We start from the raw sequence: 22843 nt of genomic DNA, 5'->3' as shown, positions 1-22843 counted from the left end.
GTTATAGACTTGATTCACTTGGCACCAACGCTGTCAATACTGTTGAACACCGACACAGAGAAAGCCTTTGACCGGTTAAGCTGGCCCTTCATGAGGGGGGTCTCCTGGAACACCTTGACTTGGGACCCATAGGGCTACATAGAATCCTAGCACTATACCAGAAACCTACTGCTCGCATCAAAATTGATGATATGTCAGAATCGGTAGTAATAGGCAATGGTACCCAGGCTGGGGTGTCCTCTGTCCCCTCATATTCATTCCATGTATGGAGGCTTTAGCCAGAGTCATCAGAGCCAACCCAGATCTTTGTGTTCCACATCACCCACATGGATTCCACAAACTTGCATTATTTGCAGATGAGCTCTAACCCAGTAGTCTCTATCCCAAACCTGGTTAATGAGTTCCAGCACTTTGGATCCTAATCTAATTTTGAAATTAACTACACTAAGTTAGTAGCTCTTAACCGCACTGCTCCTGCCCCTATGGTGGAGGGTCTCCAGCATGCCTTCCCTTTTGTATGGCACCCTTCCCAACTCAGATACCTGGGTGTGCTGCTCTCAATGATCAACTTTAAGCCACTTCTGGGTCTTTCCAAGCTGACTTGAGAAAGTGTCGAAATAACAATTTTTCATGGATAGGACAGATTAATATTATTAAAATAAATGTATTACCCGAATCCTTTACATCTTGCAGACATTACAGATCCATGTCCCAGACGCCTGGTTTCACAACGTACGTCTGATTCACGATTGTAACGAGTTGGAGATGTCCTAGGTTTAAACATGAAGTCCTATACAGACGTAGACAACTGGGGCCCTCCAGCTTCCCCACTTCCCTACTTATTATAATGCAGTGATATTGAGTAGGATTATGGAGTGGTCAAACCAGACAGCTGACAAACAATGGGTAAAGACTGAAACATCATATCTCCCTTCTCTTGGCACTACACTCCCCTGGCTCTCTAGTTTACCCACAATTCCACACCCCACAATAGGCCCTACTATATAGAGATGGGCTAAACTTAGATCACAAACCTATGTCTCTTCTTCAATCTCACCATTAACTCCCCTGTTTTCTAATCAGGCATTTCCACTGGGTTGCACGTCGGCAGTCTTTTAACTCTGGGTGCGGGAAGAGATTAATCGTGTTGGCCAGCTGGCCTACTATTTTTTGCAGAAGTTCAGACTAAATAGGAGCAACCCGACGGTGAAATTTGGAGGTACCTCCAAATAAAACATCTATTGACGGGACATCTGGTCTTCCTAGAGAGCACACCACTGGGAAGCTTACAGAATTAAAGACTTATCTCTATTATCTACAAGTTCTAGGTAGAACATTTGTTCAGGTCCCTGCCAAGATTCACTAGTGAGTGGGAAACTGACCAAGGAGCTGAGATTCGCTACTGACTGGGCAAAAATATTTCAAATAATGCATGCTTGCTCATCCAGAGTCTCGATCTTAGAAAACCACTACAAGGTTCTCACTAGGTGTTATAGATGCCCTACACACCTGGCTAGGATTTACCGAGGGGTCTCGAGTTCCTGCTGGCACTGTATGCAAGGCTACCCGCTACATATTTGGTGGGACTGCCCTATACTGAAGCCTTTCTGGTGTCAAGTGATAACTCTCTGCCAGAAAATCTTAGGCAGGCCGATCTGTGATTCACCTTCGTTTTGGCTCCATAACAAAACAAATATGCCTCTATCATGCTTCAAAAAATCCCTACTGAAATTCCTTATATCAGTAGCAAAGACAGTTATACCTGTGCAATGGAGATCACCCTCCCCTCTCACAGTCCGAGATTGGTTTAAGAGACTAGAGTTTTATAGGACTATGGACGAGGTGCTTCTCTCAACAGTAGACACCTTTGAAACACTTGGTTACAATTCACAGACTCAGCCGAATTCTCCACCTTGTCATCTACAATATCTTCCGAACCATGAGTCTATTGTTATGAGCCGCGGCGGTGCCCAGCTGCTGCGAATCACTGCTCAGCTGCGTCCTGGCCGTCTCCATGGCAACCGGTACATCACTTCTGGTGTTCGCCCTGGCCATTGCTAAGGCAACGGGCGGGACGCTGTATTCCTTAACGCCGCATCCTTGCATTAGGTGCAGCCGGGCGTGTGCGCATCTATCTATTTAAATTATTATTTACCTGGGGCATATTATCTCCTGCTGGGCTCCCCTGCTCCCATTGGCCAACCTGCGTATATAAGACAGGGAGGGCTTAGCCTCCCTGCCAGCTATAGCGCTCAGTACCATGTCTGCTTGACTGCTCCTGTTTATAGTATAAACCTTTGGATTGATTACTGTCTTTGACCTTCTGCCTGGAACCTGGACCTTGATTGTTTGCTCGTTGCCCTGACCTTTGTCTTGTTACCCGGACCTCCTTGAATCGCTGTCAGCCCTGACCATTTGCCTGTACCTGACCACGTTTCCTGCTTCAGACCTTTGGCTTGCCCTTTACACCGCTTGTACCATCTCCCGCTATCCAGGGCGGCAGTAAGTTCATAAGCTTGCACTACATTGAGTCTAAGGGCTGGGGGCGTCCGCGTACCTGCAAGCTCTACGGGAAAGGCAGCTGCTATAGGTGAAGACCTCTACAACTGGTTCTACAAGCTCATGATAATACTGTCAGCCGTAACATCTATGGAATGTTTGTATCTTTAGCATTCAGAAGTTTTTGTGACATGTTGGTGGCACCTTGAGAATCAATCCACTGAGTTTGTAAAAAAAAAAACAGTACCTGAATGCTTAGCATACCAGCCCCCCCCCCCCCCCACCCCCTTCTCTGCTCCTCACCCAACACCCTCCTGTCTTTATGTTATAAGATTTAGATATACTTGGTTGCTGTTACGCACTTATGGCTCCATGCTGGCCAGGTGCCGCTCTCCTTTTCACATGTATGTTGGCACCAAATAATATTATATGCATTGTGCTTTTGTCTTGTATGTTTGTTTTTTCAAAAACCCAATAAGAATGTATTTTGTAACAAAAAATAAAAAAAGAGTGCCATTGGCATCAACCTAATGCCAGATATATTTACTGCTTGTGCATTTTACATAACATATGTGAAATACAAAAAGAACAGTTTCGTCCAGAGTGGAATACAGAGTCTGAACTGCCCGACATGTAGATGCAGTCACTTATAAGGGAGAGTAACAGTACTGAACCAGGGCATCATTATTGCCAACATAACAGATAGGGCTAAATTAACTAAACTGTTGTTTTGAAAAAATGGAGATGTTGCCTATAGCAACCAGATTCTAGTTATTTATTTGATACATTCTACAAAATTATAGTTGGAATCTGATTGGTTGCTATAGGCAACATCTCCACTTTTCCAAACCCACAGTTTCATAAATATACCCCATAGACTACATTAGGAATGATTGTAAAGACACATAGGGGGGTATTCAATTAGTTCTCCGGCCACCGGAAAAACGAGCGCGTTAAAACTATTACCGTTTATACGGTAATATTGCGCGCAACAACCGTTAATACGGTAGTTTACTCGCTGAATTTCATCTCGCAGCTCAGGGAGCTGCGAGATGAAATTCAGCGAGTAATTACCGTATAAACGGTAATAGTTTTAGAGCGCTCGTTTTTCCGGCGGCCGGAGGAACAATTGAATACCCCCCATTGTATAGAATTTGCCATTTTATTTTTGTTGCCATCGAGTCCTGTGGAAAACTGCACTTCAGATCGGTGTAGAACCATGAACAGTAATATGTTTAATTGTAAATATGGTTGCATGCAAGCTAGCCTGTGTACCTTGTATTTCAAATAAAGAAACATTTTTAATGATTTTTGCAAAAAAAATAAAAATAAAACAATATTTTTATTAAATGAAAAAAATAAATAAATTTGAAATAAACAATAAAACTATTGCAACTGCCTGTACATCTTTACTTCAGAATTGGGAGGAGCGTCCATTGTGCTGGGTTCAAAATAACTTGGACCTCCACCGTACTTGGAATAATTTCCTGCAGAATAATGTTGGGAAGGGTGTGGATGTGGTGTGGGACCTTGCACTCTAGTAATCAAATGATCTAGGAAAGACATCCGACTATTTTCTCTGCCGCCACGGTCATTAGTTGAGAGTTGAGTAATAAAATTGCTTTGTTGCTCCCGTTCATGCTCAAAGAACCTCTGTATCCCCCTCAGTTGCTCCACCAATATGGTAGACATTTTTCTTGATGGAACAGTAAAATAAAAGAAAGTACTATTAATTACACATAAAAATCCGTAGGGAGGCATGCGCGGACTCAGATTTCAGCCCTCCAAAATTCGGGGGACGTAACTTTCAGGGACGGCTGCCAACGCTGATAAGTAACACTTGCTACAGAGTGTGTATATTTTCATTATGATTGCAAATAAATATCCAGTGCAAGACGTATCACAAATAAGCGCATCAGGGAAACAATAATTAATACATTGGCCCCAAACGAAGTCAACTTACTATTTGAACGCAAAGGCTGTGTATCTGTCTGGTCCGCTGCTGCTTCTTCAATACTCTCTAGGTCTTCATTAATAGATGAATCATATTCGCTATTGTCTGCCGCCTCTTCAGCCACCGTCTGTGATGAAGGCGAGCCAGCATGGCTGCTTTCAGGGGTTGCATTACAGCTTGAAGAAGAAAGGCAAATGGAGTTGGATAGGGCCGAATTGACCAGTACAACTTTGCACAAATCATAATATGGCCACGCCATAGAGCCATTGCCATTTTTATTTTTATTTTCGCTGTGGTCATGCACTTTGCTGTATAGCTTCCTGAGGGACTTGAGTTTGTTGACAACTTGCTGCTGTGAGCGCTTGATCCCCGGTCACTCAGTATCTCTTTGCAATGTTCCCATAAATAGTTGCAACTTTCACTGTGCCAGTAATTCTATTTTTAATCTCCTACACCCCTCCGACAGCCAGTAGCTCTCCAACTTCTGCGTCCAGCCAATTCACCATCCCTTCAGTTCTGCAGCATGTAGAACATGTCATCAGGGAGAGTTTCCGCCCTGCCAATGAGCTGTTTTTAACAGAACCCCAATAGAATAAGCAGAGAACCCCTTTCATCACAGCATATCCGGGTCAAACGCGGTAATAACCCTGGTCACCTCACCCACAGACACACAAACTAGGTTATTCACTGCTCCATGCCTCTGTGTAAAGGGGTATAAGTGACTTCATGGAAAGATTGTTTGTGCTAGACAGAGTTGGTTTCAGTATCTCAGAAACTGAGTGGCAGTTCTGTGGGTGTAAAAAAGACTTGTTAATGAGAGAGGTCTGAGGATAAGGACCAGACAGGTTCAAGCTGATAAGAAGGCAAAAGTAACTCAAATAACCATGCACAACAGTGGTATGAAGAGCATCACTGAATGCATAGAACGTCTAACCTTGAATTGGATGGGCTACAGCAGCTGAAGACCCAACCGGGATTCATTCCTTTTAGCCAAGATCAGGAAACTAAAGCTACAGTGGGTATAGGCTCACCAAATCTGAACAGATGAACACTGGAAAAATGTTGAATTTTTTGATTAATGTTGATTTCTGTTGTGACATACAGATGGTGGGGTCAGCATTTGGTGTTAACATGAATCCAAGGATCCATCCTGCTTTGTCACCGATGCAGACTGGTGGTGTAATGGTGTTGGTAATGTCTTCTTGGTACACAATAGTAAACAAACTAAATGATCTGAAGTATTAACTCTTTAAAAAGCATGAATCCCATTAAAATAAAAAAAATCAAGGCATACATGGCTACTTTAGAAGACCAAAATGGGTAGATTTGGTCATTAATAAAAGGGCCAAATGGATTAGTCAATGACTGCAAATAAACACCAATGCAGACATCAGGAACTGAATTTTACATTATGCTGGATCACTTCTGGTCCAATCAAGTTTTGATTATTTTGGAATAGACACACCCCCCTCACACCTAACCTAAAATGTTTGGTTGTGTTCAACTCTTTTATTTTCTCCCGTCTTTCCTGCTGCCCCAAAACTTCCAGATGGGAACTGCTACCCCTCCCCCCCCCCCATGAGTGATGGCTTAACGTTCTTTAAAATGCACTATAGCACTGTTGGTAAAAATTAAATAAACTTCAAATATTCTTTATTCAGATATCTGCCCAAGTGTTAAAATACTTTTCCATGGCCCTAAACGCTTATTATCTCATCCAGTAGTCTCACATTCATTATCCATCTGGGACTCATCCTCCCAAAAGTTTGCCTTGTCTCCCTACACCTCAGGGCCGTCTTTCCCATTGGGCACAATGGGCAGGTGCCCGGGGGCCCTGCAGCCCAGGGGGGCCCGTCGGAGGCAGCACAAAAAAAAAAAAAAAGAAGACAATACTTACCTTGCGGTCAGCTGGCGATCCGGCTCCCTCCATGGTCTCCTCCTCCGTGCGGCGCTCGCAGTGCATGTCGGGAGTGACGTCATCACGCCCACCCGACATCCAATGCGGAGCGCGACGGAGGAGGGGACCATGGAGGGAGCCGGATCGCCAGCTGACCGCAAGGTAAGTATTGTCTTCTTTTTTTTTTTTTCAGGGTTTTTTTTTTTGTGCTGCCTCCGACGGGCCATATTATATATATTCATTCGTTTTTATTATTATAATTTTATATATGTGTATATATAGGGGCCCCAGTGCACTGCTTTGCCCGGGGGCCCAAAATGTTGTTAAGATGGCCCTGCTACCCCTCCCCGGTTATTCCGTTATTTAATTCTCCGGAATTTCCTCCCGGACTTCATCATAGCTCATTCCAGCCATGGTACTCGCGGGAAGTCATTTACCTAAATCATCTATCCACCTCTGCAACTTTTCCTCAGTTTTCTGAAATTTAATCACATATCCACATCTCCTCAAAGCACTTTTACCAGTTTTTGCAACTTCGCCACTTTCACAGTACTGTTAAAGGTCGCCTGTTATCCCGACCTCTCTCCACCTTCGAAGCCCTCTGTCTACGCCAACCTTCAACTAAAGGCCTAATATCTACACTTTAAGAGATGAGGAGGAGGGAGCAAGTTCAAAGTAGAGCCCCCCATGAACTAGCCTGGGATTGGGACCTTGGTGAAGAGCTACTAGACGAGGAATGGTCTGAGATACACGAGAACGCTGCCTCTAGCTCAATCTGCGTAAGAATTAAGGAGAACGCTTATAAGGTACTATATCTATGGTACTATGTGCCCTCGCATCTCTGCAAAATTCTTCCTGACTCATCTGATCGGTGCTGGCGAGGGTGCTCCCATGAAGGCACATTCCTCCACATATGGTGGTCGTGCCCAAAACTGTCAGGCTTCTGGGTTCAGATTAGAAGCTTGATTACTTCAATCCTCCAGGAGGACATGCCCTTAAAGCCCAAACTTTTTCTACTCCCTTTGGGGGCTTCCTCGGCATCCCGACACCAGAATAAACTGATTAGGCACATTGTCTCGGCAGCCACCTGCCAAATAGCGGTAGATTGGCGCTCACAATCCCCTCCTTCCATTCAGTTCATAATCAACAGAGTCTGGCAGACTCAGAGGATGGAGTATATGACCAGTATTATCCGGAATTCCTCGAGAGCATTCACCAAGGTTTGGGACCCATGGTTAACCTTCTTTCAGGCGTGCCCACCCTTTACTTAACCCAGTTCTAAAACACCTTGTTTCTTTATCGGACTTCTCTCCAATTAACAACGGATCTAGTCACTCCTTCCTTTTCTCCTTCATTTCACACCTCTCTTCTTCTACACACTCTCTGTCCTTCCTCCCTCTTCCTACAAAAACCCTGGGTCACTTGTTACTACTAAATTTGAATGTTCAGTTGACTAAGCGTTTTATATGTTCTACACTGGTCGTTGACTCTGTTATTTTCTGACTATTATTGCTAACAGTATTCACTTTGTCAATCGTCTTCTGTCGTTACCATGACCTTGCAAAAATAAAACTTCAAAAAAAAAAACAACAACTTTTCCATGTCCACAATATTGGGGGTGGGCAAAATGGCTCTTCAATGGTTGGTGCAAGTAGTTGTGGGGGCCCTCTTCCATCCTACAACATGACCCTTATTGTGATGTAATATTTTAATAAATAGTTTGTGTGGATATTATAGGGAAAAGTGAGCTAAATAATTGATAAGTGTTCCATTATCAATCCATAGCTACTCTTACATCACAAGGGCAATACTATAAACATAGCAATAACTTACTTTATACCGCATTTACAGAAATACTAAATAAAAATATTTTATTTAAGGTTTTCCACAATAATAGGGCAATGGTACAGTATAGATTCCAATTTTCTAAATGCTGTATCACAATATACCATGATAGCATATATGTGTTCATAAGCCCTTATGCAGAGAGGAAATTGGTAAGGTGTTATAAGCCATAATTGTTGGAGCCCAATTTTATTTTCAGTTAATTAATTAAAATATCTGAGTGTGTAGCACGGTGTGTGTGTTGCAGAATCGTTTATTCAAAGCCAGGATTACATTTGCTGTGACGTAAATTTGAATTCGTGTGGTATTTTCTGTGTGGGTACATAGCTTCCATAAAAAATGTAAAACAATGTCAGTTAGTAATGTATTTGTGAAAAGAGCTAGCTCTTCAATAGCACCATATGAATGGTGCACTCTACCCAGACTGTCAATGGAGGATTCAATGCCAGAGCCACAGGAGACACATGCTATACCCAAGTCATACAACAACATTGACTGAAGCTTATGACACCAGGCAGTGTAATATAGCACCTGTACTAATGTATACTGAATATTGTGCACTCTATACAGGGATTGCTAAGAATGGATTACTGAAGGACAAACTAGAATACTTGCATCATGGAGCTAATAGAATCGGCAGAAAACCCCAAACACTACAATAGGTGCCAGTTGAATTCTATGATTCATTAAACACATGGGGCCTAATTTGGAGATAGGAGCAAAGCAAAAAATAGGAGCAAATTTGCACCTTGTCAAAGTCATGCAGTGGGTGCAAATTTAACATGTTTGGACAAAGTAAAAATGAAGCTGCCCAGTATTTGTGTGCTTCATGCAAAATCAGCTAGTACGCTCCACGCATGCAAAATATATAAATGCATTTGTATCCATTGCATTACAACATAGTTGGCCCAGGAGCAAATTTGCAACTTTATCGCTTTGCCAACGCTAAAATGATACCCATGACAGTCAAGAACCTTCAATTTCAGGTCTGGCTCATTAGATAGGTTTCATTTTTATTAATGTGGCAAGTGGTATTTTCCCCAAGGAACACAGAACAAAATGCACGCAAGTTCTGAAACTCGTGCCTGATGGCGTTAGCCACGGAAACCTATGGGGAGAGCATTGTGGTAGTGGGATCTTCAGATCCCTTGCCGCATCTTCCCTGCTGTTCCCTCTGGTTACTATCGCAAAGGTGGCCACTTTGCAATAGTGGCCATAGATTAGATAGGTAAACTGTGTTTGCTGGGACAGCAGTTTATCCGGCAGAACACTATTCATAAACGGCCACAATCTTTCATTCCTTTTCTTGAAATAAGTAATGAAAATGATTGTGTCAAATCTGGGGTTATTTTTAAATATACCCCATTGTATGATTGACAGTAAATAAGTTATTTCAGAACAAACTTATGGGGGGGAGATATTTGCTATACACATCGAAATCCTGTTCTTAAACACACAAAAACAAAGAAAACCCTGCAGCTCAGCACAAATACTAACAATTTACAGCATATCCCAACCACATTCAATATCAACTGTGCTCCACTGCAGAAGTTATTACTCAAGCTCATTTTGAAACAGAAAGGATCACTAAAACAGGAATCAACAAGCACTCAGAGGAAACACACTAAGATATAGAATAAATATATATTACACACATATAAACACTCAGACACACTCGGTTTGGCAAAACTATCATTTGCAGATAATGTAAGTAAATAACAGTGCAAAAGTACTTTATTTATAGGATCGGTATTTTGAAACTAAGTCAGGCAGTTATCAATATAGAAGAAAAAAGGCAAAACAGCAGATATGTACTATATCTGCTGCAATGCCATATTAATAAATTACAACTTTACTTTAGAATACAGCTCTCCCCCAAAAACTGCCAGGCGATTTTGCTGTAAAAAGAGAATAAATTGGCGCCATAGATTTGTCACAAAGTTAACAAATGTCATACCGCCTGTAAGGCTAAATATTACTCAAAGAAGGTCTTGCAGTTATAAATATTAGTAAAAGTGAACTCTAGTGTGTTTTATGGCGCACATCATTTCTGCTCATTCCACAGCATTTTGTAATCTATACATTTAGGAGCCATGGAAATTACATGAGAATACCAGGAATTTCTAACTGGATGCAATCTTGATGCTCAACATGAAAAAAATTAATAAATAAACGGAGACCAATGTTTCCACTAGCTCTTGTCCTGAAGTTCCAGCTGAAAACACTTCCAAGGAGTCAGTTTACCAAACATGTCAACTTTATGTCTTACTTGCTACTCACTTTCACTTCCAACATTCAAACAATTACAAAATCATACCTTTTTCCCCCTCATACCCTTCTGGATGGGGATTTTGTAGGCATAATATGATACTCCACCCAAAGGGTGCTTCTGTATTCTGGACATCTGCTCTCCCTACAATAACGGTTAGATCATGGTTGAGCCTATACATTTACATGGCTGCATCAGTCTTAACCCTGAAATCACAAGTTCCTGACTCTGCTAGCGGCATGCAATCTAGTGTGCTCCTGGCTCTCCTAAGCATGTCTGGTCTGACGCGTGTGCAATCCTGATATACTGTACTTCCGGGCCAAAAGACTCCCTATGTCAATGTTCAGCATCATTGCTACTGCTGTGATACTTGGAATTGTTGGCTATATTTATTTAGTTCACAAGCATTCCTGTGGTGGTCCGAAGCACCAAGGTACGAACACTGTGCATCCTCCTAATGGATTTCCTCAATGAGTTGCAGGTGAAATTAAAAGACAATCCTTGTTATTTAAAACTGGTAAATGACACTTCATTTTTGTAAGAAAAATTATAATACAAATCTTTTGGTTGCATGTTAGGCCCCCCAAATTCTGCAGGTTACTCACCACTGAACTAAACAATAATGTAAATAAATTGAGAAAAATATTTTATGCTCCAATATGCTACACACAGTCAAGAGATCCAATGCAACTGGCAGACACAAGAGGGATTTAGTGCCACAAATATTATCTATTCATAATGTATGAATGTGCTTTAGAGAATGCTCTGTACTGCAGTAACATAACAGCTTTAAGCACTGAACTAAAATAGTCACATAAAAATGAACACAGATTTCCATTTGCTCACTTTGACAGTATACAAGAAATAAAAAAAATATGTAAACACCACAACATTAGGAATGTTTTGGTATTTATGACCAAATTTTCCATTTTTCTGAATGTTGTTTTTAGAAGAAATAGAAATTGTAATTATGTAATGCAATTTTTCATACAGATAATACATTTATGTTTGATTGTAGTCACGGAAAGTTTTTTTTTTTTTTTTTCGCTTTTCTTGTGTAAGTTGAATTATCAGCGCAGTCCTCTTTTGTTGTGGTTATTCAACATTGGTAGGAGGTTGCAGCCTCCTGGCATAGCTACTTGGGTCACTTATTTTTACTCAGCGCCTTTTTTTTTTTTTTTTTTTTTAAAGTTTTATTTTATTTTTGAGAAGGTTAATAATGAGCATCAGTCCAAGACAAAATCTGTTACACTCAGGTTATACATATTCAGGGACTAATACAAACATTATGTATCATAATGAGAATATTGAGATTGACCAAATTTTAGCTATAAGGATAGAAGAAGAAAGAAACAGAAAAGAGGCCAGTCAGAGAAAAGTGGGCAAGATAGATTAGGAGGCGGTGTGGCGGACTGTCAATAGAAGAGGAGAGAGAGAAAGCAGAGCATGAAATAGAGAAGTTGGGGGAGGTGGGGGGGGGGAATGGTATCGGGTTGAGGGGGGATATCAAGTGGAGTGTTTTAGAGGAGTCATAGGGCAAAAGGAATTTGGATTTGAAAAAATGACATCCACGGTTCCCAGACTTTATTAAAAGATTTAGAGATGTTGCGCAATATACATGTCATAAACTCCATTTTGTATGAGTGCCAAACTCTATTAATAATTGTCTGCAAAGTAGGCGCGGTGGGTTGTTTCCAGTTAGTTTCTGCAGCACTATGTCAAATTGCCACTATGTGGTGGAACATTTTTGTTTGGTGTTTAGTTGCGGGTGGAATTCCAAGTGGGAGAAGGAAAAATCTGGGAGAGACCGGGATGTCAATCTGCAGAATCTGAGATGCGAAGTTCCGTAGTTCCACCCAGAATGGGGCAAGCTTGGGGCACTGCCACCAAATATGGAGGAAGGACCCTTCTGACGAGCATCCTCTCCAACATGAGCTAGAGGAGTCCGGAAAGATTTTTTGTAATCTGGTCGGGACCAAATACCATCGATAAAAAAGCTTATAGGCATTTTCTTTCAGCTTCACACAGATTGAACTAAATACCGTGTTTGCCTTTATTTCATCCCAATCTTCCCCATCCAAGGGACCCCCCAGATCCTCCTCCCAGGCTCGCTCATGGGAATCTTGGGTGTCTGAGTCAAGGACTCTCAGCTCTCCATATAGCCGAGATATAAGGCCATTGGTAGAAGATCGCCGGAGGAAAAGTGACTCGAATGAGGTCAACGGCCTGATTCTTAAAGATAATTTAGTGGTGGAATGAAAGTTTCTTAGTTGTAGGTATTGAAAAAAAAAAAATAATTGTTAGGAATATTGAATTTGGTTTTTATGTCTTCGAATGAGGGAAAAGAAGCGTCTGTAGTGATATTATTAAGATAGTAAACATCGTTCCTTTTCCAAAATTCAAAGGACGAGACTATACGACCTGGCAGAAAATCTGGGTTATCAAAAAGAGGAACAATTGGACTAGGAGCCGGGGCACTCAGCACCTTTTTTGAGGCGGCAATTTTTTTATTTGTTTTTTGGTGGTTTAGAGAATTTCAAAGCCCAGTCTCAAAAGAAAAAGAAAAAAAAAATCTTTAATTGAGAAATACTTCTTATCCTAGTTTTACTTCTCATTATTAGCCAAGTTTACATGCAAAGCAGGCTATTGTAGCCACTTAAAGTTTAAACTTGAGTTCAGCTTCTCATTGGCCATGATATTTAACATTCATGGCCAACCAGAAGCTGGTAAAACCCTAAGTGAATTTATGGAAATTATTATTAAGCATTACCAGTGAACAATCATATTACAAATCTACCGGTGCTACAAAAACTTATAAACACTACAACGCTAAAAGAAAATAAAAAAAAAATAAACCAAAACAAACCTTTCCTCATAATCTTAAAAAAGAATTTTACATAACATGTACATATAATCTAAAATGCTTATGTCCAAATCTTAAATCTCTACTTAAACCCAACTAATCCTTATTGCAATCATTTGCACCACAAGAATATATTATAGTGCATAAATAATATCAATCAAAACATTTATTTTTAAATCTCTAACAAGGTTTCCCTAACTTATGGAAGTGTTTATTCATAAAGTTTGTTGGTGGAGGGGGGAGGGCTCAACATATAACACATATCCTGCAAGCCCAATAAACCAACTAATATTTTAGCATTTTAGTTTTGAGAAACCACTTCCCAAATTTGTTTATCTTATGAATTGTTCACACTGCAATATAGTTATTTCATATGCAAAACAAGATGCAGTTAAAAACTTATCAAACTTGCAAGAGACACTAGTTGAGAAGTGTGTAAATGTGAATTTCCAGACAAAATTTTAATCTGTTAGAGGAATCCACACTATGGCCATACAAAAAATGATTACAAAATATAGCTACTAAAGTGGCTACTGTCGAATTGACTAATGTGAAAATGAGGATTGTCCAGTTTTCTGTGGCAGGTTGATTTTCCAGGTCCTTTCCGCCATGATCTGTTTAAAATGAAACAGCCCAAGGATGTGATGAAACAACTGCTCATCTTGAATCCGACCTCTATTACTTGTGATGACTTGGATCAATATGAAGTGAGATTAAATGTTGCTGCTGCACTTTGAGTGTAAAAATTAACATGCAGCATCCATACTAAACGATGCTATAATAAGTAAAATCAATTAACTGATTGGTGAGGAATCTAGAATTACTGTAAGACAACTTACCTTGTATACTATGCTACAGTCTGTCTGTGGCAGCTACAGTCACCATGGTTTTGTGTTGAATTAACAGGTAATACATCATTTTAGTACAGGCTGCAAGGGGTAATTATATTTACTCAGAAGACTATATAGATAAGGGGGAGATATGATCACCTTATAGAAGTACTGATGTTCAGTGTATTTAGAAATAAAAAAACAATTCTTTTTATTTATTTATTTTTTTACGCATACATCTTCACAAAGAACATGTGGTCAACCATTGCACTTTAGTGCAGGATTGTCCAACCCGCGGGCCGCATGCGGCCCAGCACGCCTGTGAATGTGGCCCAGAAGTAGTTTTGGTTGTGGCAAGGGGGCAGCACTGTTAATGGAAAAAAAAATCCTGCAAAAACAAAGAAAATAAAATACTTACCTTGCGGTCACGTCAGCTGGTACTCCGGCTCCCTCCCTGGTCTCCTCCTCCGTGCGGTGCTCGCAGTGAATGTCATCACGCCCAACATCCATTGCGGAGCGCAGCACAGAGGAGTCACCCGCGCAAGAAGAACTATCAGCAGCACAGAATTGGAGAAAAGAAGAGAAGAGGACAGGAGAACAAGCCGATTAAAAGGTAGGTTAAGTGGGATTTTTTTTATTATTTCAAGGGACGCTGACCAGTGAATAAAAGTCACCTGGTTCTGGAGCATCATGGACCTTATCTCCCTGCTACATACTTCTACTTGTAATACTAATGGGGTATTATATAATATTCTCTTTGGCCCATTATAAGTTGTTATCCCTTAACTAACATAGTGGTGTAATTATCAAAACAGGTCACAATTTGGGGTCACAGTGATGTATATGTCAGGTACCACAGGCCTGGTCAGGGCACCCTGATATACAATGCCTGGCTTAAATGCACTTTATTGATATTGAATCGAAACAATACAAAAAGTGATTATAGTATAATAACTAGAGAGGATTTTTTGAACGGGGTGATTGAAAGGTAAGTATAGGGGGATTTGAAAATAAAGTGATATATATATATATATATATATATATCACTTTTTTTCTCATATATATGTTAACTATGTTTTCTATGGTTTTTTGGATGATCAGCTATCGTTATTGTTAGTGTATCTTATGTGCGGCCCAAACCAACTCGTCGTCTTCCAATGTGGCCCAGGGAAGCTAAAAGGTTGGACACCCCTGCTTTAGTGTAAAGTGTTTTATCCTTAAATTGTGGCAATAAGACGGTACATTGTTTTGGTTTCTTTTACCTCTGCTTAAGTAATTTACACTAGATTAAACATGTTGGGAAAATGCTAAAATTAATGTAATGCCTGGATTTTATTTTATTTATTACAAACTACTTCTCTACACATCCCATCTAAAATTTAAATCTATTAAGAAATGATTTACTAAATCTACATGTGCAGGCGAGCAGCCACAGGATTCTCATCAGACCTACAATACTAGGGGGATTTATCTGGTGGTGCAAAAATAAAATAAATAAGTTACATTATTTGACCCTGTGGTGACACATGGCATAGGTAAATTCTCCTTATGTTTAAAAGGTGCACTATAATTTTTTTTTACTATCCCACTAAAGGTTTTACAAGTATAGTACATATTTGTTCTAAACAGTTTCTTTTTTATAAGTGTTCCTCAACCACCAACTGGTGCCAAATATAATTTCTGTCAGGGGAAAAGAAAATTTGAACAGAATTTTCTAAAATCCTACTAAAACAGGCACTTGACACGGATAGGCTTTAAAATGTATTATATCTATATCACAGGGACACATTAGTGAGTGAGGACAAAATACAAGCTTTTGTTTACGTTTGACTAAACAACACTAATTAAAGGCCAACGTAATAGGACATCTAATATTTCAGAATAGCCATACAGTGTATCGGAGGTCTTGTTGTTGCCCACCCTCCTGACTGGTAGAATTACTGCCCCCCCTCCCCCCCAAGGGCAAAGGGGGAAACCAGTATCTTTTGACCTGGAGGGAGAAGTATTTTTTTGACTAATTCCAGATACATGGACATTAAAATACTAAAGAGTATCTTCTACTATTTAATAAATATTTTCTCTTCAATCCTCCATGGCAGCCTTCACAATGGGTAAGTTTCCTTCTAGTTTAGGTAGAGACAGGACAATACGTCCCCCAGACTGAATACAAATCAGATTGAATATAATGCTGCAAGTCTTCTTTCTCTACATTACTTACTGTCTCTGGTCAGGTATAATACTACACTATATTTGCTCTTGTTCTCCGTCTACATTCTACTGCTCACTGTGACTCTAAAGGGATATATATATATACCAACCTATAGATACAGCTGCAGTTTCCATGGTGGCATCCACTAAACCACCGTGCTATGGTGCCATGAGTTTGATTCCGGAACAGGACCTTATCAGTGTAGAGTATGATGCCTCCTCCCACACTCAAAAAACATACTAGTAGGTTAACTGGCTGCTGACAAAATTTACACTAGTCTGTGTGTTTGTTAGGGAATTTAGACCATACTTGCCTACTTCTAATTTTTGATGCCGGGAGATCCCAGAGGGTGGAAGGGGGTGAAAATTGCATCATTTCGGCGCAGCCCCCATGACATTTTGTCACGGTGGGGGCAGGGCAAAAATGATGCGATTCACCAAGAATCTGTCACTGACGCTCCCGAGCTGCCCACTTCACTAGAAAGTTGCGGGAGAATTGCCTGTTCTCTCGGGAGACCTATTCGGAATTTGGGAGAATCCCAGACACTCTGGGAGAGTGGGCAAGTACGATTTAGACTGTAAGCTCCAATGGGGCAGGAACTGATGTTTATTACAAAATATTCTGATGATGTATCCACACTGCAAAGGAGATCTAGTGATAAAGGTAAAGCTGGGTACACAGTACAGGCTTTTCAACCAACTATCGTGCCAATCACACGATAAAAGACTTATGTCAGATATTGCATTAGTGTGTACGCTTCCACGACCATGTTTTATTGTACCAAAGAACATCGTATTGTTTGATTTGTTTTACAAACTGTCCAAAAAAAAACAAAACACCATCAACGATGGAACAATGTCGGGCAAATGTGAAAGTGTGTACCCACTCACAACCAACAGTGTAGGCAGATCTCTATAGAGCGTGCAGAGACATGATCTCTTCAGCAGATTATTATGACAGAAGAGCGCAGATCTGAAGGTAAATTGAACATGCTGATTAGTGTGACTACACCTGCACAGGATTGTCAGTCGTTGGTAAAATCGTTACAGAAATCGCATCTGTAGTGTGTACCCAGCTTAATATTACAGATAGGGTTACTACTATTTACATGTTGGTACACACACACTTTGCAATAGTGTTGTGTATTGATACATTATACACACATTGCAGATGCCTATTTTCTATACGTTCTTCGACTTTATAATTATACTCAACTGAAAGAGAAAACTCTCCCTTTGTCATTTAAACCATTAATACAACCTGCATCTCAAATACAGAAATATGGATGAGATAATGCTAGTTTTCATGGCATTGAACAATTCCTTACACCTACCAGTTCTGTAATTACATTCAAGTATTTACAGGCAAAGATGTCTCTCTCTCATGAGATGGATGTAGATCATACTATATACAGCTATAGAAAACACATGTGATGACTGAAGCTTTGAACAAGTACCTGGATATATTACTATGTAATATACAGTATATGCTATATGACATGCAGTAATGGATACATCAGTACTATCCAGGCTTGTCATGTTGTAAAACACCTCACATTACTGCTATGTGGGAAGTTCTGTGACACCACAATCTTAGATAATTTTCAGATTATTTATTTTGGGTCAAATCATTGAACAGTATGAGCACATTTGAAAAACAATACAGATACTTGTTCAGATATCATCCTGCATCTTTTAAGGCATAACCAATAAATCCTATGGGAGAGCATTGTGGTAGAGAGGGATCTTCAGACCCCTCACTGCAAGTTACCTGGTCTCCCCTCTGGTTACTATCACAAATTGGCTTTGCCCAGGCGTGACCTCACACATGCAGAAAGCCACTTTGTGATAGTAATCGAAGTTGAAAGGTAAGTAATATCAAAGCCGGGACATCCTATCTGATGAGCTGTCCCGAGTAAATTTTTTAATAAATTAATTTAAAAATAAAAATCCATCAATCATCATTTGTCATCACAATGATGATGAAAGGGGCAAAACCTCATTAATTAATAAATCGGCATCTTAATGCTTGCAAAACACAAATGTGTCTTAGTTTGGCCTCTCATTTCCCAGGACAGTCCCATTTTTCGCCACCTGAAATGTTTTAACTCACAGGGGCCACATTATCAAAAGGCAAAAAGCATTAGCGCCAGCAAAAAAGGGAGTTATGTCTTGAGACAGGGCTCTTCACCACATACATGAAATGGTTACCATGATAACACTACTGACGCCAGTGATAAGATATGCCAGTAAAGACTTCACTGTGCTTTTGCATTGAGAAGCCTATTTATTAACTAACAAAGCAGTATGCGTACCTATTCTGTTATCGCCATTTCAGGATAACAGATTAATATCATTAAATAATGCTTTACACTTTGAATAAACCATTTTGTTAAAGGCTTTATTTTTTTAATTAGTAAAAGAAAAAAAAAAGTTTAACATTACTCACACATCTGCAAACACTGGCTTGCAAAACTGCAATTTAACCCCTACCATTGTCACAGAGGAAGCCATGTTTCACTCAGGTGACATTTGCAATATTTTTTTGTTAAATTGTGGATAAGTGATTTTTATTCGAAGCAATAAAAAATAAGTCCTACCTTATTGCAGTTTTCATGTGACAACTGCAATTTTAAGCATCCTCTGTATTTATAACTAGGGGAGCACAGCAGATATCTGCTAAAGTCCTACGGTTATCATATGCAATAGCAGTGCCCATATGTTTCAACGGAGACTGCTCTTTTTTGTGATTTAACAAGTTGCGAAAATCAACGATTTTCAGAACTTGTGCTCGATGGCTGCCACTATCTGAAGAGGACGTTAACCTTCAAAGCCTATGGGGAGAGCATTGGCGGTAGAGGGATCTTCAGATCTTACCTTCAGTTACTATCACAAAGGTGGCCACCTTGCGATAGATCTACACTGGAATAGCAGTTTTTCGTGACTGCTGTTCCAAAAGAAGAACTTTCATAAATGATCTGTCATTTCTTATCACTGCGATAAATTAAAGAAAAGGATAGTGTTTAAAAGGCAGTGCTTGTTAAATATGCCCCCTAAAAGGAAGTATGAGGTGGGTTTTATGGCCTGACAAACTACAGATGCACAATATCTCATTTGCTGTACTAATTAAAGTTATAGTACACTTCTGCTTCCTTTAATGGATACACTCAGAACTCTAACCCAGTCCATAAAATCTACATTATGACTGCTTTATGGTGCCAAATGCAGTAAAACTAGACTAGACCAAACATTCAAAGACGGTAATGTTCTGTCAATATTGGGACAAATGAGAGACATGCAGAAACAATATACTTATATTGGTAATGTGAGATATTTGAAAGTGCTGGAACAGTATCTAGTCAGGATATTTCCCCCTGCACACTGGATAGACACAGCACATAAAGATGCTATGGAAGTAGGATGCTGGAAGTCACATTGTTTCCTAGCAACTACTGGATGGTCTCTATTCTGAGACATAGTTGTAAAGCTTTACTGTTCCTTTAAACACTTATCACCTGGAAATAGCTTTATTGAACTAACCTGCAATAATCACTGTAACTGCACCATACAAGAGTGTTCAACAATCATTCAATATTTGCACAGCGCTGGTACCTTTTAGTACACAAAATAAGTGTGGAGATGCTAAAGGTATGTGTTCAAAACTCTAATGATTTCACTGTCATGTCCAGAAACTGGTAAATGTATGATGTTAAAAATAGGTCAATGTTTGATAACAAAAACAAGATTCCAGTAACACAGCTATGGCTGTACACCAACACATAATTATCACAATTCAGCCTAAAGTAGAATCTATTAAAATGTATGACTTGTGTATGTAGCCGCCCAAAGTAAACTAGTTTTTAAACCTACAATAAAAGCTGGCCATCTGTCATAAGCAGCTTTGTGCTAAAATTAAAACAAAGATTTACCTAATATTCTCTCCCATAGCTTTAAATATATTGAAACCTTTCAAATGAGAACTTGTCAATAGCTTTGTTTCTAGACAGTCTGTGATTTGTTATTTTTAAACAAAACACTTAACTATGTTATAATTTAAAGCACTTATTTCAAGATCACACTAATTTGTACAGTAATGTAATTAAATAATAAGGTGATCCGACCTTAGTTCAGTGCACCCTAATTAAAGCCCAGGAATAATCACTATTAACATAGTACAATGTGTGTTTGATGAAAAGGTCATCCCAGGCGATGACAGCTGTCAATACAAGGCAGCTAGGGGGTCTAATCAGGAGCACCGGTCTACACCTCTGCCAACGTGTGCATTCAGTCCATACTCACTGCCATCACTGAGTATCTTCAGAGCTATAGTCCATAATGATGCAGTAACCTCTGATCTGCCTAACAACGTGTTGCATTCGGTAGCAGAGAGTTAGGGAAGCTTATTACTTACCGATGCCGAGTCCCACTACCACACGCCCACCGAGCAGGGTCTCCTTGTCCCGGGCAGCAGCCATCACGACTGCCCCAGCTGTGAAGAGCACACTAGCCAGCAGGATGCACGGTCTGCGCCCCAGGACTCCGTTCAGCACCCCGCCTGCCAGAGCCGATATTGCCGCCGCTCCCACCGTGCTGGAGACCAGCAGCTCCTGCCACAGTGCGGACAGGTTCATGTCCTTCTTGAGCAGCAGCATTGCCCCGGACACCACTCCGGTGTCATAGCCGAACAGAAAGCCTCCCAGGGCGGAGAACACGGACACCACGTAGACGAAAGCCGGGGTGACATCCTGCTGGAACTGCTTGCGGGCCGCCCGCTCCAGGTCTCCGCCAGCAGAGGACTGGGCAGGTCCGGGACCCCCAGCCGCTCCGGTTCCCTGGCTGTTGATACTGGTACAGGAGTCCGCAGCGATCAGGCTCCTCTCCCCGGCTCCCTCGTCCTGCTTCCTCCTCTTCTTCTCCCCCATCAGGTTGCTTAGGCTCCGCAGGGTGTACTCCACATTATCGCTGGCTTTGCGGGACATAGGTGAGGAGGCGGACGGCCCAGAGGCTGGGCGGCCTGGGGCGAGATGGCCAGCGGCTTAGCTCCACACTCCAGCGATCAGGGTGCCAGTTGCTGAGGCCGCTCCAGTCACACTGCACATGGGATGGGTGCCCAGCTCATATATGTGAAGACTCCGCCCAAGTTCTCTCTTCTCAGCGGTCTGAAGCGAGCACCTAGCAGCCGTGCACAGTGCCGGAGCTCAGCACGCTACTTTGTACAGACTTTGCACATCTTTTAGTGCATCAAGGTAGGATGTGTACACGGCAGAGCTCTCCCATAGACACAGCGAGCAGGGGGCGGGCACACCGGCTCTGAGCGCAGATACTCGAGCACAACACTGTCAAAGTGGAGGGGCGGGGCTCCTGCGTCACATGACCGGCAGCAGCTGATTGTCTGACGTCATAGAGGTTTCCTAGGTGGTTTTCGGTTTTGATTAGCAGTAGCACTAGGTCTCTGCATACACATTAGCTACAGGGACTGCTACTGATATGGTAGCAGTTGTGCCAAGGAGATTAGGTCATCAATCAATTTTGCGGGATTTTAGGTGAAGAGCTTAAAATCCAGCAAAAGTGCTGGAAAAACGCTCTTTCATTGCTTTGTCCAATTTAACAAAGGCTTAACACTGGAGATATCAGAGACTTTTCAGGCCTTAAGCGTCCTTCAGCTATTTAGGGCCATACCCATCTAGAGGTCTAAGGGCCTATTTATTATTGCTTCTTTTCATTAAATTCCCAATGAAAGCGGCTCAGGACCAGCGCACATTTAAGTTAATAGTGCATCACATCAGATATCATAGATATCAGCGTCTTTACATTTTTTTAAAAAAATCCATAGCAGTCCCCATAGATGTCTATGGGTACTGCTATATACCACAATTTAATAAGTTCCAAAAAGGCAATTACACATACGGTAATGTGCGCCAGCTCAGGCTCGCATACATTACCATATGTTTAATTTTTCAGGTCTGTTCCTATGGGAAGGCCATTGCGGTAGAGGAATCTTCAGATCCATCAACACATATTACTGCTCTCCCCTCTGGTCACTATCGCAAAGGTGGTCACTTTGCGATAGTGACCATAGAGGACATAGGAGTCTTCGTGGAACAGTAGTTTTTCATGTTTCTGTTCCTTTTGAAGTTTTTTTAATAAATATGCATGATATATCAATCCTTATCTTTGTGATGAGGATTGAAATATATTGTGTATATAATGCGGTGGGTAGTAATCGGGGTCCTAGAGAGCTTTGTTTTTTACTGCTAGAACTAAAAACTTAACGCCATCTCAGGATATTCAATGGAGTCAATCCCTTTCGCAATGAAACGAGTTTCGTTGCAGAGAGGTTTTCACTGAGCATCATAGGGCATCATACTTGCCTACTTTTCCTTTATTAACTCCAGGAGATCCCGGAAGGGAGCAGGTCATGGGCAATCGTGTCACTTTGGCCCCGCCCCTGCTCTGAAACTGACATTTTGTCACGGGG

The 22843-nt window shown here is 40.9% G+C and overlaps 1 protein-coding gene across 2 annotated transcripts in view; it reads right to left on the bottom strand.

Annotated features, from left to right (window-relative positions):
- Positions 1-21715, bottom strand: part of SLC2A13 (solute carrier family 2 member 13) — a 150840-nt gene extending 129125 nt beyond the window's left edge. Inside the window, exon 1 of one of the 2 annotated variants that reach the window (XM_075208830.1) lies at positions 20777-21715. In XM_075208830.1, the coding sequence (XP_075064931.1) occupies positions 20777-21344 (568 nt within the window). In that variant the 5' untranslated portion in view covers positions 21345-21715. The remainder of the gene's footprint in view (positions 1-20776) is intronic. The other variant, XM_075208829.1, reaches the window with a different exon arrangement.
- Between the last annotated feature and the right edge of the window lie 1128 nt (positions 21716-22843).

This window comes from Mixophyes fleayi, chromosome 4 (genome assembly GCF_038048845.1).
Source record: "Mixophyes fleayi isolate aMixFle1 chromosome 4, aMixFle1.hap1, whole genome shotgun sequence".
Taxonomy (NCBI): domain Eukaryota; kingdom Metazoa; phylum Chordata; class Amphibia; order Anura; family Limnodynastidae; genus Mixophyes; species Mixophyes fleayi.
This window is presented reverse-complemented; position numbering and strand designations above follow the sequence as displayed.